The sequence below is a fragment of the Patiria miniata genome, unplaced genomic scaffold, assembly GCF_015706575.1.
Source record: "Patiria miniata isolate m_02_andy unplaced genomic scaffold, ASM1570657v1 HiC_scaffold_24, whole genome shotgun sequence".
NCBI classification, from domain to species: domain Eukaryota; kingdom Metazoa; phylum Echinodermata; class Asteroidea; order Valvatida; family Asterinidae; genus Patiria; species Patiria miniata.
Window position 1 is genome coordinate 14,723,606 of NW_024037063.1, and position 19,566 is coordinate 14,743,171.

Sequence of the window (19,566 nt, forward strand, 5' to 3'; positions counted from 1 at the left end):
CAAGAATGCTTCAAGGGATGATAAGAAATGGCAAGTAGGTTTATCGAAGAAAATTCCACAGATTTTATGCAATATTTTATTTTTAATTTTTATCTAAAAAGGAAATGACTGCCACTCACTGGTCCCCATTCTCCCTGGTGCCAGACTGCGCATTCCTCCATCTGACATGGCGTTGCGGTTTCTGGCATCATAGTCAGGTCACACTGAGTCAAGTCTACTATCTGGTTGCCTTGGTAACATCTGACGGACCGCTGCATTTCACCGCTGCCACAGGTCACTGAACACTGAGGTAAAGAGACATGTTACATTAGGGTTGTAGTCAAGTTCATCATAAGTCAACACAGGTCATCGCAAGTCCATCACAAGTCCATCACAAGTCCATCACAAGTCCGTCACTAGTCCATCATAGGTCATTACAAGTCCATCACAAGTCTGTCACTAGTCCATCACAAGTCCATCCCAAGTCCATCACAACTCATCGCAATTCAATCACAAGGCCATCAGTTGTCATCACAACCTCATCACAAGTCCATCACAAAGTTATAAAATGTCCATCACAAGTCATCACAAGTCCATCACAACCCAGCTAAAGTCAATCACAAGGCCATCAATTGTCATCACAAGCCAATCACAAGTCCATCACAAAGTCATCACAAGTCCATCACAAATCATCTAATTCAAAGTCAACTCCCAAGCTTTTCAAAGGAACTATGAAAAGGCATTTCTTTGTTACAGTTCATCCACTGCTACTTGTGACTGGACTTGTGAAAGGCCTTGTGATATACACCAGACCGTACATGTGATGGACTTGTGAAAGGCCTTGTGATATACACCAGACCGTACATGTGATGGACTTGTGAAAGGCCTTGTGATATACATCAGACCGTACATGTGATGGACTTGTGAAAGGCCTTGTGATATACATCAGACCGTACATGTGATGGACTTGTGATGAACTTGACTAAAACACTGATATATTAATTCTTGTTTCCCTTCAATAGTATTGTAACAGGTTCATCAATTGGTCGTAAGATGGCCCCATCTTAAACTCACCTCACTCCATGACTCTGCAGCCCAAATTGGGCAAGCCTGTGTGTTACATCTCTCTACAACCAGCTTGGTAGAGCTGTCACAGTTACTGTCCTGGGTGTAGTAGCCACTGGAGTCACGGCATGAGGCACTGCGCCGACGGGTACCGCTGTTACAAGATCTGGAACACTGCAGAAACCAGAGTCGTAAATTAGTCAATCGCAAGTCAATCACAAGTCAAGCACAAATCAAGCACAAGTCAAGCACAAGTACATCACAAGTAAATCACAAGTCAATCACAAGTCAATCACAAGTCAATCACAAGTCATTCACAAGTCAATCACAAGTCAATCACAAGTCAATCACAAGTCATTCACAAGTCAATCACAAGTCAATCACAAGTCAATCACAAGTCAATCACAAGTCATTCACAAGTCAATCACAAGTCAATCACAAGTCAAGCACAAGTCCAGCACAAGTCAATCACAAGTCAATCACAAATCAAGCACAAGTCCAGCACAAGTCAGGCACAAGTAAATCACAGTCAAGTAGAAGTCCACCGAAAGTCATACAAATTAAATAAACAAGACTATAATACCGAGACAGGTTGTGTGAAGTTATAAAAGGATCATTCATCGTAGCCAATATGAATATACTGTGATTTCAGTTGAAATTTCAAAGTAGCTAAAAGTCCACTGTGAGCTTGTTTTCCTTTTAAACTGCATTATACATCCGTCAATTATCTTACGTTTTACAGGAAACTTTTTCGGGGGAGAAACAACAACTCTTTGCTGAAAATCAGACAAACATTTACTGTGCGTTCAATAAATATTTTACATTTACATTTACTTTATAAACAGTCACAGTCAAATACATAACAGTCACGTGTTGTGCTATAAAACACCTACGACTTGTCACACTTATGACATGTTTTGCGAACTAAATCACAGGATGCATCGTAAGTTACGATGAGCTTCACAAAAGTGGGTGCAGTTCTCACCTGGTCCAATTTCACAATCTAGAACCCTGGTGTGACAAATCTTGTTGTCGCGCGTCCAGTAGGCACAGCCTAAAGCTTGGTTCATACTTCACGCGAAAGCAAGTGCGAAGCGAAATCCATGTCGTCAACTATGGTGTGGACGCGCTTTGAATGTATTGTTGATGTCACGAATTTCCTAAAATCCAAAGGGATTTTCCATTCTAGTAAGAAAATACTCACCTCTGTTTACCTACATTTGCATATCAGCGCGCATGCGCACAAACATTCGCTGAAAAGAATAGCGCCCAAGCCACACCCTCATTGTCCACTGCATGCCCCACGCCCACAAAGGACCCTGTAACGTAATAGCTCGTCCTAGTTTTTTTTTTTTTTTTTTTTTTTTTATAGGGAGGGATGGTAAACAGAGGTGAGTATTTTCTTACTAGAATGGAAAATCCCTTTGGATTTTAGGAATTCCATTACAGAAAATACCTCACCTCTGTTTACCTACATTTGCAGAGTAGCACCGAAAGTTCCAAGGGGGGGGAAGGGACATGCAGTGGTACTTGAAAGTCTAAACTAGGCCTACATGCAATTCTAAATAATATGCAAAGGTTGTCTAGACATACCCGGGAGCTGCCTATCTATTTCAAAGGAGCTGTGCGGGCTGAGCGGGCTGCTGATCGTGCAGTTTCTTGGAGGACTTTCTTGCCCATGCGTCCCTCCGCTTGCACGACATCCTTCAGGTAGCATGATGTGAAAGTCGAAGGATTTTTCCAGCAGGCCGCTTTCATAATCTCTGAAAGAGGAACTCCAAGCAGATGGGCCCATGAAGTCGACATGCTGCGTGTCTCGTGGGCTCCTGATTTCGATCCTCGATGGTCGGAATGGCATTGTATGGCCACCGAAATCCATCGAGCGATCGTGGTCACAGAGGCTTTGTGATGAGGCTGGATGGTCGTAATAAACAGTTGCTTGATGTCTCCTCTGAGGGGCTTGGTGCGAGCAATGTAGTACTTGAGCGCTCGCACGGGGCACCACCATTTATCCTCTGCTACTGAAGAGAATGATGTCAAACTTGGTACAAATATGTCGGGTGGTGAGAAACCCATAGATTGATTCTTGGTGAGAAAACCTACCCTTGGAATTAGTCGTACACCGCCAGGTTCCCATCGAATATGGCCTGGTTCCACTGACAGAGCATGGAGTTCGCTTCGGCGGCGAGCTGTAGCTGCAGCCAGTAAAAATACGGTTTTAACTGTAAGATGGTGAAGGGACGAACTACCTGCTGGTTCAAACGGAGGTTTGGAGAGAGATAACAGGACGGTGCCCAGATCCCATGAAGGTATCAACTTCCTGGTAGGAGGCCGATCATTAAACATACCACGTATCATGTGAGAAATTGATGTATTGGATGAAGTTGTTGTGCCATCATGGAAACCCTGATGAAGGATACCAATAGCTGATCTGTAGCCCTTAATTGTTGAAATTTGCAGGCCTGAATTAAAAAGGTGAAGAAAGAAATCCCCAATCGAGGTTACAGATGCAGAACGGGGATTGACAGCTCTCTCCTCACACCATTTGGTGAAGTGGAGAAGTCTACTATCATAAGTTCTTCTGGTGGATCTCCGTCTGCTCTTGGTTGCCAAGGACGTAGCTTCCTCCGAAAGTCCCGCTGATCGGAAGGAGACTTTGAGAGCATCCAGGCACAAAGATGGAGAGTGGATGGATCCGGATGCAGAATGTGAGACCCGGGTTGTGACAGGAGGTCTGGCCGGTTGGGAAGTATGAGGGGCGAGTGAACCAGGAGATCCAGAAGGCGAGGAAACCATGGCTGTCTTGGCCAAAATGGAGCTATGAGGACTACTCTGGATAGCTCCGTCTCTATCTTTGTCAGGACCCGTTGAATGAGAGAGATCGGGGGGAAGGCATAAGCATGCATTCCTGACCAGTCGAAGCTGAGGGCATCTACCTTCCATGCCAGAGGATGAGTGTGACGGGTGCAAAAGGTTGGAAGCTGGTTGTTCAGGTGAGATGCGAATAGGTCCACATGTGGAGTTCCAAGTACGTTGAAGATGTGTTTGACTACAGGAGGGCGGAGAGACCATTCTGTCGGAGAGACGCGACCCCTGGAAAGGGCGTCGGCGAGGATATTCTTCTTCCCGGCCAGATGGGTGGCTTGAAGAGATATTTGACGAGGAATGCACCAGCTGAGTAGCTCCCAAGTGGCTAGGCAGAGAGACGGGGAGTGAGTTCCCCCCTGACGGTTGATGTAAGACACTACTGTGGAGTTGTCTGACTTGACTAGAACTAATTTGTTGAGGACTTCGGACTCTAGGGAACGTAAAGCCTTGTCCACTGCCAGGAGTTCTAGGTGATTGATGTGAAGTAGACTCTCTTCCATCGACCATGTGCCGGCCCGTGATAGATAGTCCATGTGAGCTCCCCAACCCAGAGTTGAAGCATCTGTTGTGAGGATAGCTGCTGGAGAGGGGCGAGGGAACACGACTCCACATAGGAGATTGTTCGGAGCTAGCCACCACCGGAGCTTGTCGATAATTAACGGAGTAACTGGAACCATCTTCGATATAGGATCCTTGCGAGGGCGAAAGTGGTACAGGAGATGAAGCTGTAAGGGACGCATGTGCATCCTGCACCAGGGAACCAAGTCGACCAGACTTGCCATGAGACCCAGAAGGCGGAGCCAAGCTTTGGCTGGGAGGATTGGAGATGACCTGAAAATTCCGATGCAATCCCAGAGTGTCTGACATCTTTCCCCCGATGGCATCGCTCTGCCTGTTGTCATGTCTAGAACTGCTCCAAGATAGGTCGGTTGTTGAGTTGGAATCAGAGACGACTTCTCGACATTGATGATGAAGCCGAGATTGAGGGTAAGTTGAACGGTCTGTCGGAGGGCATCTACCGTGTCCTGGAAGGTCGGACCTACTATGAGCCAATCGTCCAGATACAGAAATATGTGGATCTGCTTTTGACGCAAGAAAGCTGCAACTGCTTTGGCTATTCTCGTAAAGACCCGAGGGGCTGTGGAGAGGCCGAACGGTAGGCAACGAAATTGGTACCCGGAACCTTGGTATAGAAACTGGAGAAACTTCTGATGATCTGCGTGGATAGGTACATGAAGGTAGGCATCCTTCAGATCGATGGAAGTAGCCCACCAATTCCTTTTCAGGGACTGGAGGACCGTGGAAAGTGTCTCCATGCGGAAGTGTTTGGGTTTGATGTAACTGTTGAGAGGTCGTAGGTTGATGATGGGTCGCCAATCGCCCGACTTCTTCGGTGCCAGGAAAAAGGTTGAGGTGACGCCAAGGGTGGACCCCGTTGGAAGCAGAATGATGGCGTTCTTGTCGATCAGAGAGATTATTTCCTTCTCCAACGCCACCCGGCGTGCAGAATCTGAGGGAACAGGAGTTGGTCGTCTTGGGGGTTGTAGAGGAGGGTTGCTGGTGAATTCCAGACGGTACCCTGTCGAGATCGTTTGAAGAACCCAAGTATCTGAGGTTACGTGAGACCATCTCTGACTGAACTCCCCAAGACGACCACCTACTGGACCCGAAGCTGGAGGGATGAAAACTGTGTTGTTGTCATAGGCCCTTGTTACCTCGCGACCCCCGGGACTTGAAGGGACGCGAATATCTGGGGGGCTGTCTCCTGGTGTAGCTGGCAGAAGACGAAGAAGCCTGATGCCCCTGAAACTTGGACTGGTTGGAGCCCTTGTCGGTAGAAAACGGGCGTTGATTCTTCTTGCTGGGCTGACTGGGGGCAAATGTAGAGGGGCGTTTGGTTGAACGCCGACGAAAATCGAACTTGTCTTCAGCTTTAAGGCGTTTGGCTTCATGTAACATAGTCTCATCAAACTTGTTGTCAAAAAGATCACGCCCAGCCAGGGGAAGGCCTAGCATGCGATCCTTTGCACCAAGTGAAGGGAGAGACAACTTGTCTACAACAAGGGAACGTCGCAGCAACGAAGTCGAAGCGAAACCTAAACTAAATTCCTTGAGGCAAAAACCTAGGCAATCATCCAAAAAATGGAACATTTCGGTTATCTTGTATGGCTCACACAAGGAAGGATCTCCATAACATCGAGCAAGGGTATCCGATAACAGGATGGAGAAAGAGGCCACTTTGGCCCCTTGACGCATATGGCTATCCATGTAGGCGAATCTTTTGTTAAGTGTATTCGTCTTAGCATCAAAAAACTTTTGAGATAGCGGATTCTCACGTCTCAGCAAGTCTTTGGCCTCAGAAGACAAGGAAGGGGTAGAGAAAAATCTATCAGTGTCCGCTTTATTGGTGTTGAACATGCCTGCAAACCTGCTCTGGCCACGAGAGAGAGTTTGTTTGCTATGCACCTGACTAAGGGACTCATTCATAGTGTCAGCACACAATCTATCAATAGGAAAAGAGGGCTGCGAAGGCTTAAATTTACGTGTACCAGAATCTCTGCGAAATGAAGGACGAGTAGATTCGTCTGGGGAAGGGGGTGGGAACTGAAGGATCTTACCCACTTCCGTCATCGTAAGATTAGCCCGCTGGGCATTGGAGAGACTATCTTCATCCACTGTCCGGCCCGAGGAAAAAGAAGACCTTGAAGGAGATCTAGAACGTGAGTGTCGGCTTCGATGACCAGAATCCGACCGTGAGTAATCACGATCATGACGAGAAGAACGATGTCGGCGCCAATGTCGATCGTCGGAGTCCGAGCGGGACCGCGCACGAGACCGGGAACGGCGCCGTGAATCGCGGCGTTCTCTCCCCGCCCGGCTGGTGTGTTCACCGAAGCGTTGCGGAGAACGGAGTCTTTGTCCTGTGAAAGGTACGCCATGATCTCGCGGAGAATGTGAAGAATTACCCTGATAAGGTGGGTAATGGTGTGAAAATCCCATCGGAAAAGTCTGGGGATAACCCCGCGGGTCGTAGGATGGTGCACTGAGTGGATACGGAGTGCGAGTATTGTGGTCGAATTGACGAGGATCGTTCGGGAAAAAGGACCACGTGTGAGGCTCCGAATGATGAGGAAAATCTCGCCGAGATTCGCTTGTAAAACTAGGTTGTGAATACGAACCCGTAGTACGGCTGAATGAAGATGATGGTGGTGGTGGTGCCCCAAGCCTCTGTGACCTGGCGGGGCTGGTCGAATTACCGAGGGACCGCTGGGTTTCGAACGCCAAGTCCCGCCGTCCCGCCTGCACATGCGAGTCGACCTGTTGTTCCGAAGCCATGTGCTCCTGTAGGCTGCCGTAAGAATGCGGGATTTGTCGGGGAGTGGCCGTAACTCTCGTTGGAGAAGTATTCGTCCCCGGAGAAATTCCAACTGTCGAACCCGGGAGATTGGACCCGGTCGTAGCAGAGGAATTATCACGCTTGGATTGACTAGTAGAGGGTGACTTTCCGGTAGAACGGCTTGAGACAGTTTTCTTCTTGGTTTTGGCGGAGTCCGCCATTTTGTAATCACAGCGAGAACAGCTAAAAAATGTACGTCTTTACACTACGCGTCGCTGAAAAACTAGGACGAGCTATTACGTTACAGGGTCCTTTGTGGGCGTGGGGCATGCAGTGGACAATGAGGGTGTGGCTTGGGCGCTATTCTTTTCAGCGAATGTTTGTGCGCATGCGCGCTGATATGCAAATGTAGGTAAACAGAGGTGAGGTATTTTCTGTAATGGAATTCGCTTTCGCTTTCGCGTGAAGAATGAACCAGGCTTAATGGATCAACGTCAAGCCTTAGCCATAGCAATAAACTCAAACTTAGTCCCGGTTCAATGTACCTGAGACCAAGCCGAATACTCCCAGTGAGCCGCTTCGCATTCACTGCCACACTCCACCACCTCGGCCGGTCTGGCTTGATCGTTGCAGTTGGCGTCAGCTACCACCATGCTGATCCGTCGCCGTCCGCCTGACTTCTTGCACTGGACGCGCCGTGTACGTCGACCGCGCCCGCAGGTCGCTGAGCAGTCACTCTCGGCAGTAATCACCCAGCTGTAGTAGTAACATACCAGTCAATTCAAAAATAAGAAATCTACAACATTTTACCAGACCAGGGCCCAATTTCATAGAGCTGCTTAAGCAGAAAATTTGCTTAAGCACGAAAAAACATTGCTTAGTAAAATTAGGTTACCGGCCAAAACTCCATGTGATGTACATTGCTTGTGACTGGTATTTAGCTGTTGTTTACTTAGCATAACAATCGCATGGAGTTTTGGCCGGTAACCTGATTTTATTAAGCAAGACGTTTTTGTGCTTAAGCAAATTTTGTGCTTAAGCAGCTCTATGAAATTGGCCCCAGGTTTTAAACTAGATCAGTGCTAAAAATAAGGGGAACGAATCTTGCCAGTTAAATTGAGCAATGGTTATTAAAGGGAATGTACATCATTGGCTTTTGCTTTAATTTTCAGAAATGAACTATTTGAGGGGTTAGTATAATAGATCAAATATTGTTACACTGACATGATTGAGGTTTTGTGTTCGAAAATACTGGAAAAACCAAGAAAAACAAAAATGTTGAAGTAGTCTGGTTCCCTGACTCCACTAAAGATGAAATGGATCAATTTATAGATGCCGGAAAATTGTAAGGTAAGGGAACCTGTCTAGCAGGCCTGCACCCGTTTATGAACATGTAACCAATAGCAAACAAAATTTGGACTGAAAAAAAAAATGGTAAATTTGGAGCAGCGGTTGAAAATAGTTAGGTTTTTTTAACGGTGGTCGGCCGACCACCGTTGGAAATTTATACAAAAATACCACTTTTCTTGAAAATGACAGCACATCAGGTGCCATGATTTTACAGGATGCTTTAGACTGTCATTCACTAACAGTCCCGTAAGGTATTTCATAATAATTTGCTAGTTTTGTTTCTTGATGTTTGCAAATGTTGTATATACCCTTTAAAATCAAATTATTTGCAAGAACACACGCAAGGTTTGTTAAAAACTCATAAATGGGACACAAACATTCTTAGCAAGGTGGACATTTGTTCTTAGACGTGTTTGAGCACCTTTAGGATGCACAGTTAACGCATTATAACCCATGTACCGCCCCAAACCTGAGTGACTGAGTGATGTTCTTCAAAGACAATGAAGCCTTGCATTCAAAATACAAAAAAGAAATTAAAAATGTCAACAACATACCGCAATTCGCATCCTGTATTGCATTTTGACGTGAACGGATCAGGGCGCCCTCCACGGCAATGACTGTCCTTGACTTGTAGGCGATCGCTCTGTCTCAAACAACGTAGGCCCTGTTCTTTCTCACCTAGAAGTTAAACAAATCAAGAGAAAAAATAAATAAATGCTTCTAGTTGACAAGTGTGGAAGTGTGGCCTAGCGGTAAGGGTTCGTGACTCATGATCAGAGGGTCAGGGGTTCGAATCCAGCTGCCGGCCATACGTTGTGTCCTTGGGCAAGGCACTTAATCCCCACTTGCCTCTCTCCACCCAGGAGTATAAATGGGTACCAGCATTAGCTGGGGAGTAACCTGCGATGGACTGGCATCCTGTCCAAGGGAAATAGAAATATTCTCAGTCGTTTCATGCCAAAGAAACCAGAGATAAACGCTGGCCTGATGGGCCATAATAGGCTCGGGACAGACTTTTCTTTCTGGTTGACAAAAGCCACAAATAGATACAGCAACAGACAAATTGTACACAGCAATATTTCAAACAGGGATCAAGCACATTTTGAAAATTGAAAAGCTTATAATTTTAATCACTTTGCTACACAGGGGGAGTAAAAAAAAAAGGGAACCCAAATGCTGCCCCCTATTTTTTAATGCATGCAGCACTTTTTAGATCTAGGATGTGAAAGCCCAATAAATAAGCTTTCTTTTAGTAAAAAAAAAATTCATATCGCTTACATGCTTTTCTAGTTATGGACTTTTAAACACAAATACAGTTTTAAAATTTTGTCCACCGATCACAATAAAGGTAAAGTGATATTTCAGCACAAGGAAAATAATTCACATATCAAAAAATGGCATCAGAACACTCTCATAACCATGATGACTGGCTCTCATCATAACCTTTATTTAAACACCTTCTGCTTCCAATGTTAAAACAACGTGCTTTATAATGTCAAAGAGTTTATTGTCCTGCCCGGCCTACTTGGCAATCCAGGAGACTTATGGGATTATTCTGAAATCTTTTTCATGATACGACTTGCTTCCATATAACTGAAATATCAAGTACCTTAAATTTGATGCGGTGGACAAAATTTTAAAACGTTGTTTGTGCTCAAGATTCCTGGAAAAGTACACAAGTGATTAGAATGATTCTTTTACTAAAAGAAAGCTTATTAATTGGGCTTTCACATCCTAGATCTGAGAAGTGCGCCTCGCAGAACTTCTTAAAAAAATAGGGGCCGCCATTTGGGTTTCCTTTCTTTGGACTGACTCCCCCTGTACTACAAGTTTAGTCTGACAGCAACTTTGTTGCCCAGTTTTGGTGTTTTACCTTGATTGATTCGACCAAACAATTTCAAAACTAATATGACAAGACGACGGAAAATAACAAGAGAGAGGAATTTACTCACAGGAAAACGCTTAATACAAGGTAATCCCTCCAGCTTGCCAGTACGCAAAAAAAAAACGGGGTGAGATTTAATACTAGTCTGAACATTGAGGGCTTTAAGTATGAGATAAAAAAACAAAGTCTGCAGCACATCAAAAAGGCAAAAAAAGTAATAAGCAGTGATTGATAGAGATTGATGGGCAAGCAGAACTGTTGTTTTCCGTTCATTAAAATGATTAAAAAGCGACTTCACACTCTAAACTGAAAACTGTAGAAACAGAACCAGGTGTCCATCATTTTGGGTTAATTTGTAGATGTAAAAAAATACACGAAGGCGAAAAATACATAAAGGTGACAGGTGTGAGAGAAATAGTCAAACATGTTGACAAGACAAGGGAAACACAACCAAAAAAGAAGTGGACAAACAATGAGATCTTATGCTGATAAGAAGAGCAGGGTTGATGATTAGGAAATAAAAGGATTAATCACAGCATTACAGACCTGAGTCCAATAACTGATGGTCTAGTATACAATTAATGAATGTTTCAGAGTGCAATGGTAAGAATAATTTCATGAGGTGGCAGATGGAATGTTCCATTCCAGGATGTGAAGCCAAGTGAAATGGAACATGCCATTTGTCACCGAATGAAATGATTCTTTCCAATGTGAAACATTCGTTACATTTTTTTTGCAACGCCTGAATAAATTCTCGTCATTTGATTGGTCAGAGCCACCGATAGTGTGACCCTGCAATTGAACTTCTATTTTTGCAGTGCGACTAGCCCGTGGGTTAGGATGAATAATTCAACGACATGTGATCAACAACTGACCAATCAGATGACAAGGATTTATTCAGGCATTGTAAAATGCCTTCTATGATAGAACTAGACCATCATATTTTCGCAAGTAATCATTATTCAACATCGAACATTCCTGGGTCAAATGATCCAAAAAGATTGACCCCGACTGCAATTTTAATGTCCACTTCAAAAGCGAAGGTTTTGTGTATATTAAAAAAAAATCTTTAAAATTTAAAATTGACAGATGTTAATGTTTTTTCGTTGCTTTTTAACAGGGGTGCGAGTGACCACTGATAAAAATAGCTGAAAACAGCTGAAAATGGTGTAAAAAGGCTGAACTTTGGAAATCTCCTATACTTTTGTACACAGCAAGTGAGGGAAAAAGCTGAAAACAAGCTGAAATCCAAAACAAAAAAAGCTGTGATCAGGGGTGCGTTTTGGCGGTCATAACCAAGAATTGGTTCGGTGGTTTCTTGTCGGTGAATTTCTTCGGCAATTTTAATTGGATTAGAATTACGCATGATCATGTAGTACTCAAATCCCCAAAACAATTAACCAAAGAGAAACCACCGAACCAATTCTTGGTTATGACCGCCAAAACGCACCCCAGCTTTAAAGCTGAGATTTCACACCCCTGTTTTAACATCTGCCCAGTAAATACTCTTTCAGTCTAGTAAAAGTTTTGGGATGGATTTCCACTTGAAATTCAGAGCGCTGGCATTCGGCGATACAACCTCCTCTGTCAGTTGTTCGCTGACAGTGACGAGGATTTTGCAAAGATGTCCGACGCCATAGTTACTGTCTAGTGTGAATATAACATTGGACCTCATGCGTCCTCTTTCCCAGGAGCCTCTCAACCTCTGACAAAATGACGACAGGTGAACCACGTAAGCTGTTGTTTGCTGCACAGTGTCAAACACCCCAATCTGTGGTTAGTGTCTCTGATGGGGAACACAAGTGTGCGTGACACCAACACCACACAAATTAAAGTTGGCGCCGGTCTGTGTTTTCAGCCAGTTTGGTTTTCCAACAAACATTTCACGTCTTCCTTCCACAGTTGGGGTATTTAAAAATAGGGCAATCAAAATTTACTGTGACCAGCTTGCACTAAAACGGGGTTGGATGGATGATTGACTTTTTAAATTCATGAACCGTTTAGTCACTGTTAGCGCCTGAAACCGCCCTATCTTTACTCACTGTAACACCCGAAGCCCCAGTACTTACATACTGAAATTTGTATCCTTGTGGAGACATTTCTTTGTTCTGGTGTACTTAAGTTTTCCAGTTTGAAAGTACAGTTTCAAAATGCTGTTATTTTAACCAGAATTAATTTCCTTAGCTGAAATTCGGACTTAATATCCCTTTTCTAGAACTCTACCATTTGCGACAGATCAACACACCTTGGAAATTCCTAGTTTTTGAGTAAAATCCATATATCTATTTCGTGAAAACCTTGCGGAGATGTATTCATCTATAGAAATTGCCCTGTGGAGACATATACAATCTTTTGTTCCCTATTGTGTGCATGTCTCCAGAGGGCACAGTGTATCAGATCTCTATGGTTGTATTGATTTTTCAGTGAATAAACACATTGTGATACAATGTAGTTCAGGTGCTAATGGGTAAAAAATCTAACAAGCCTGCTTATTTAACCTACCGCGGTAGAATCGCGTCAACGCAGCTTGTGGAATATTGTCCAATTACATGATATACGAATGGACGCGGATCGCGCAAAATCTGAGACAACCAAAACTGAACGAACAAAATTCCATAGGGTTGCCTAAGGGGCGTGGCTAACTCGCAAACGGCCATAGGTCAATTCTATCGCAAACTTAAAAGTATTTGGAGGTATAAGAAAACACACTGCAAACAACTTCATTTGTTTTTTGCAAATTGTAATATTTTTCAATGTTCGCTTTCACCTTTTATGGCAAAATTTTAAAAACCAAGACCCCCCCTTTTTGAGAACGTTCAAGTTGGACAATATTAGCACCACAAACAAAAACAAAATCGTTGCAAAAAGAAGCATCCTCCACAAGAAGCAAAATAAAATAGATAAAAAGTTGCACTCCATCTGTCCCAGAGAGACTTGGTTTCAAATATCACAAACATTACCCAAACTCGGATGTGATTGTGTTTGGTGTGACTTTTCCAATCAACAGGAAGTGTAGCTAATGAGTTGATCTCGCTAGAATCTCGCAATGCCAAACAGAATTAACCGCAGTTGCGGTTGATTGTCACGATTCGGTGGCTTTTAATTCTATCGATCAATGGGCTATTTCTGAAAAAGGTTTGCGGTTTGTGTGTTACAGAGCGATAACGAATAATAAGAAACCACATTTACGTGTTGTTCCAGGCGTATTTTTGACCGCAGACCGTTGCAGCCAGACCAAAATATCCGGATATTTTTACGAAAGTTTGAAGTAGAGTGAGTAAACATGTAGGCAAAACAAGGAAGGAGATATTTGTTCACGGATTACAGACAGTGAGACCACAGCATCAATTACAGTTCTTTCAATTGTGTATTGAAAATTAAGTCCAGGGACCGATTTCATCAACCTTGTTCCCATGGGTAGGATCTAGTGATGCCACATTGATTCCCGCCATTCCTTGCTCGATCTTAACCCCTGGTATTTTGTTATTTAAATATCTATTTATTTAGGAGATTTAAATTAGGATTTTAGTTGATACATTTAATACCCAACACACTGTGCTTTCAATTTTTTTTAATTTTTTTTTTAGAAACAGTTCATATGAATTTTTATTTTTCACCGGACTTGAGATTGGATGACTGGTTTAACTTGTGATTGACTTGCGACTGACTTGAGACGGGCTTGTGATGACTTGTGATTGATCTGTGATGGGCTTATGATTGGCTAGTGATTGACTTGTGATGGCCTTGTGATTGGACTTGTGATGACTTGTGATGGATCTGTGATTGGCTTATGATTGACTTGTGACAAATTGTGATGGACTTGTGTGACAACTTGTGAGTGACCTGTGATGGGCTTGTGATTGACTTGTGATGGCCTTGTGATAATTTGCGATAGTCCTGTGATAAGCTTGTGATTTGTTTGTGATTCCCATGTGACTTTGATTCAACTCCTGACGTTCCTCACCTTTACACATCTTATTGCAGGATCCCCATGGTCCGTACATATCCCAGACATAGATATCCTTGCCAGGAATAGGAATGTTGTAGGAGTACAAGATGTCTGGTGGTACGACGTTACCGACGGAAAGGACCTGGAAAACAGAAACATACAACAACATGATTACATATCACGATGAAATTAAGCAATTACTCACAACAATAAATATGAAGCATTGAAGCTTTCGTCTGACATCCACCATGGCTTCCACAGCAATGGTCGACTGGGTCATGTGACTTGGCGGAGATCGCAGGATTTACATTATTAACCTAAAGTGACAACATTATTACTGGCAGGACAACATTATAACAGCAGCAAATATGTCAGTAGGTCAGTGTGGTTATTCAAATGAAATGCGACCAAGCAATTCTTTGCCATCTTTCATAAATCTAAATAAATTGTAATTTCTATATTATCACTTTCCATCTCATCAACAATTTCAAAGTGCTTTACAATTATTTCCTTGTTCATCAGACCCTGAGACCACGCGGCAGCCGATAACAGCTCTCAATCGGTCCTCTACCCTCACAGGAACCCAGTTATACCTCTGGGTGGAGAGAGGCAATTGTGGTTAAGTGTCTTGCCCAAGGGCACAAGCACCTAATTCCTGCCAAGGTTTGAAACCCAGGCACCATCGTCAATGAGTCCGACACCATAACCACTGGACCATGGCTTTATCGCCTTAGGGGAGCAAGATTTGATCAAAACTTCTGATAGTAACCCAAATGGTTTGACTCACATAGATGGTGATGCTGGAGGTAATCTTCTCATAGCACGTGATCTTCTCTGTGGAGTTATTGGAGCCGCTGTATTTCATCACAACGTTGCCGATCTTGATCTCTCGCTGGAACATGCTGACCACGAAGTGACCGTTGAGTAGAAACTCTCCGTTGGTGTTCTTTATGGCTGCGATCAAAACATCAAATCATAAGTTATTTATATTGAAATTTCTCAAATACAAGGCCCTAGAAGGACAACACAGAAAGGGAAGAGGGAAAGAAAGCTCGTAAGAAAAAGAGGAATTTATGAAGTAAAAATGTAGCTGCTTGCACAAGGGTTATTCGGTAAATTTGGACGTACTTGTCAGACACTTTAATGAGCTGCAGTTGGAAAAGTGAATGTGATACATCACTAATAATGCAACATTTAATGAGTAGATAGCAACTACAGACCAAACTAAAGTACCATGCACCACCTTAATGAAATTGTAAAGTCATGTGGTCGGACGTACGCAGAGAATCAGCCTTTGTTTTGGAATCAATGGTGCTGTGTCCTCCGTGGCTGAAGAGATGCAAATGGTAGATACCAAGTTTCAACCCAATCAGACCTGTAGTTCTGTAGATATGGGCCTTCAAAATATGCTCTTTTAATATGACGTCATATGTCACGTGATGGAGCCATTTTGGCAGTGTCCAAGTTCACAACTTTTACATGTTAACCCATGACTTCTGGATTACCTTTATTTTGATACACCTTGTACAGGGCGAGTAAAAAAAAATGAAACCCAAATGTCGGGCCATTCTTTTAGTGAAGTTCTGCATGTAGCACTTTAAAAATCTAGGATATAAAAGCCCAATGCATAAGCTTTCTTTTAGTAAAAGAATCATTCAATTTACTTCTGTACTTTTCAAGTTACAGAGTTTTAAACACAAACACCGTTTTAAGGTTCTGTCCACGGATCACAAAAAAAGTTCAGTGTTCTTTCAGCAAAACGAAAACAAATCACACAGTGATGTGTGTGAATTGTTTTCGTTTTGCTGAAAGAACACACACCTTTTTTTGTAGACAGAACTTTAAAACGGTGGTTGTGTTTAAAAAATCTGTAACTTGAGAAGTACATGAGTGATTTGACTGATTCTTGTACTAAAAGAAAGCTTATGAATTGGGCTTTCATATCCTAGATTTTGAAAGTGCTACATGAAGACCTTCCCTAAAACAATGATCCCGACATTTGGGTTTCGTTTTTTTTTTTTACTCACCCCGTATATTGTTTGTGAGTGGTTCTCCGCTGGTATTTGATGAGCATGCTTACCTGCCAAGCAGTGATTTTCAGCTCAACGACAATGGGCCCAGATCTTAATAAATGCACATAGATTAAGGCAATCTCAAATGGAATGCTTAACATGTTAGAATGGGTTGCCAATTTTGTTTTCTTCCAGCACTAACCAAGGTAGTTGTCATCTTCTGGTGCACCCGGAGGGCTGCGCTGCTGGATGTCCAACTTGGTGGAGCCTGCAGGAATCTCTACCACTTTGTTGTAACCTAGACATGAAAAAGAAACGTGATTTTCTTTAACATAAATTACTGAACCAAATTTGACTGCAGTGACTGGATTAAACTATGTTAGAAAGGAATTCACTATATTTAAAAACAGAGTGCAAACATTGATAAAATCCTTCCAACTGTAAGCAACCTTTTTAAGGGCTAATACATTGGGCACAATAGAATGCACAGATTGAGATTTCTCCATCTAGAATTGGCATTCTTCTGGGGACTAAACACCACCCATCACCCCGAGAAACAGTGAAAAATAACAAAACGTGAGCTAAAATGATTCATTTATAATCTCTCAATTCCCTAAGCTATATCCCAGATTGCAGTAGAAAGCATTAACTTGTCAAAGTTTTCAACGAAAGCTGCCCAACCCCCTTAGCTCAAAAGCTTGAGTTTGTGTTTGGAATGTAAGGCTGCCTCTACTCCTGTTAAAGGCAAAAAAATAAGAAGAAGAAGATTATCTTAAAACAAATTCACCCCAATGTCTGACTTTTGAAATTACCATAAAAAAACCACAGTTCTAAAAAAACCACAGATCTAAAAAAAAGTATCCTAATAAGAAAATTATGCTCCAAAACCCTAAATATCCAACACACTTATCCTCAAAATCCTTTCAAAAAGTTGCAGCCTTCCTATCCCATGAACCTCATCTAACCCCCTAGGTCAACTCAGGCCAGGGCCCTGGATATGGTAACAATTATAAACCACCTTCAACCACATATGATCTAGATCTAGCAGGCTCTAGAAATAAACCTTCTACTGACAGGTTGGCACTCCACCTGTTGTCGGTAGTCAGTGCTTATCCTGACAAAGAGCATGGGACAGTGGGAGAATTTGTGGTGGAAGCTGCAATCAGGGGCTGTTTCCTTGTGTTATGTGGGGAAAGACTCTGGTGGGAAGTTTGGCAAATGGAGTGTGGACGATTTAAGGGAAGAAAATGAGAAAGTTCCTGACGAGATGTGTTAGCTTTCACGGCAGCTGCAGTAAAATTGAAAGAAGTTTCCAACATTTGTAGTTGAAACTGTTAAAAACAGGATAAGAAATTCTCGATCTAGAGATGCACAAATTTATCGTCCACATTGTTTTCAAGTCTGAATGAAGAGAAATAAAAAAACGAAGAGTTCTGTGTTTTTCAACCTTTTTTTTCCATTCTTTTTTTATAGAACTGTTCACTCTCCAAGACAGCAAAAGAACATTGGTAGACTATTAATTACAACAGTGGATACTTATTTATTGTTTTAAACTCTTATTTATTATGAATTGCTCTACCCCTGCTCTACAGCACAATCAATTTTCGTTTTCTCCTATTTTGGACTTTTCAAACCCCTGAAATACAAGTTATTTTGCTTTTGTGCCAACATGGCACAAAAGATATGCCTGAATTATTGTCTGGCCAACATGGCACACAAGATATGCCTGAATTATTGTCTGGCCGCAAATAACTTGAAATTAGTGAACCAATCGTTCCAAAATTTTAGGGAGTCAGGTTGGCTTGGGGAGTCAGGTTGGCGTAGCGGTACTTTCCTCGCCTTCCACCGCTGTGACCCGGGTTTGAATCCCGCCTGGGCCAATATGTGGATTGGGTTTTCAGTCCCTACCTGATTCCGTGGGTTTCCCAAGAATATTCTTCTAGGCTTTTCCTCCCACCTCTAAAACTGTAACTTCTTCTCATTGTCTTCTCTCCACAGGTTTCTTCAGGCTTGCGAGCTACAGTGCCTAGGGCACTTTTGAGGAATCCTTGGTTTCATTACCAGAAATGATTAATAATAATAATAATAATAAATAATCTTTTTGTGTGATGCCTCATTCAAAAGTGAATAAAGTTTGTACAGCTAAAAAAACCAATTTTTTTTTTTGGGGGGGGGACTCGAAAAGAGCATGGGGAGAAACAAACTGTAAGACCCACGAGATATTGAGTGATTTGTCTCACCATAGTGTGCCTCATTGTAGGTGTCGGTGATGGTCGTGCATGCCTGGTGGTCTCCTCCACAGACCCCACAGTCATCTCTCGTCGTCTTGGAACCCAAGATATGGTCACAGCCAGCTTGCTGAATCAATGAAGGGCAACAAACAATCTTGAAAAAAACTTGATTCCTAAAATAATCCACTAGCAGTCTGAAGAACTCGGTGCAATTTTCATGGAAATGGTAAGCAGAACATTTTTGATTAGCAATTTTTTTTTGTCACTTCGCAAACATTAGCTGGGAACAGTCATTGACATAACAGGACATTTTGGCTGGTGACCTGTTTCTGCTAAGCTAATATATTTTGCGCTTACCAGGTATCTGTGCTTAACAGCTCCATGTTACTGGATCCTGATTCTTTTTATTTTATTGTTTATGTGGAGGGGTCCTGTCATTCTGATTTGGATCATCAAATTCAAAATGTGTTATTTATTCTGCAGACTGTGGTTTTGAGTCTGGCCAGGGAGTTTTGCAGTTACTGAAGCGTCTCCAGTTACAGAGTGCTTTTGTTTCATGTTTCAACATGTAATATACTTGTGAGGACTTGTGATGGCTTTGTGAGGACATGTGTGGACTCATGAGGACTTTTGAGGAATTGTGGGGACTTGTGATGGCTTGTAAGGAATTTTGAGGACTTGTGATGACATGTGATAGATTGGTGACCACCTGTGAGGACTTGTAAGGACTTGTGAGGACATGTGAGGACTTGTGGTGACTTGTGAGGACTTGTATGGAATTGTGAGGACTTGTGAGGAATTGTGGGGGATATGTGATGGCTTGTGAGGAATTTTGAGGACTTGTGATGACTTGTGTGGACTCGTGAGGACTTGTGAGGAATTGTGGGGAT

The 19,566-nt window shown here is 42.8% G+C and overlaps 1 protein-coding gene across 1 annotated transcript in view; it reads right to left on the minus strand.

The window, feature by feature from the left end:
* Window positions 1-19,566, minus strand: part of LOC119731535 (A disintegrin and metalloproteinase with thrombospondin motifs 9-like) — a 131,318-nt gene that overhangs the window by 58,206 nt on the left and 53,546 nt on the right. The window contains exons 13-20 of the mRNA XM_038204708.1: window positions 18,686-18,803; window positions 16,648-16,743; window positions 15,221-15,387; window positions 14,449-14,575; window positions 9,154-9,277; window positions 7,795-8,005; window positions 1,054-1,218; window positions 120-284 (exon numbers count right to left, since the gene is read on the minus strand). Coding sequence (XP_038060636.1) covers window positions 120-284; window positions 1,054-1,218; window positions 7,795-8,005; window positions 9,154-9,277; window positions 14,449-14,575; window positions 15,221-15,387; window positions 16,648-16,743; window positions 18,686-18,803 — 1,173 coding nt within the window. The remainder of the gene's footprint in view (window positions 1-119; window positions 285-1,053; window positions 1,219-7,794; window positions 8,006-9,153; window positions 9,278-14,448; window positions 14,576-15,220; window positions 15,388-16,647; window positions 16,744-18,685; window positions 18,804-19,566) is intronic.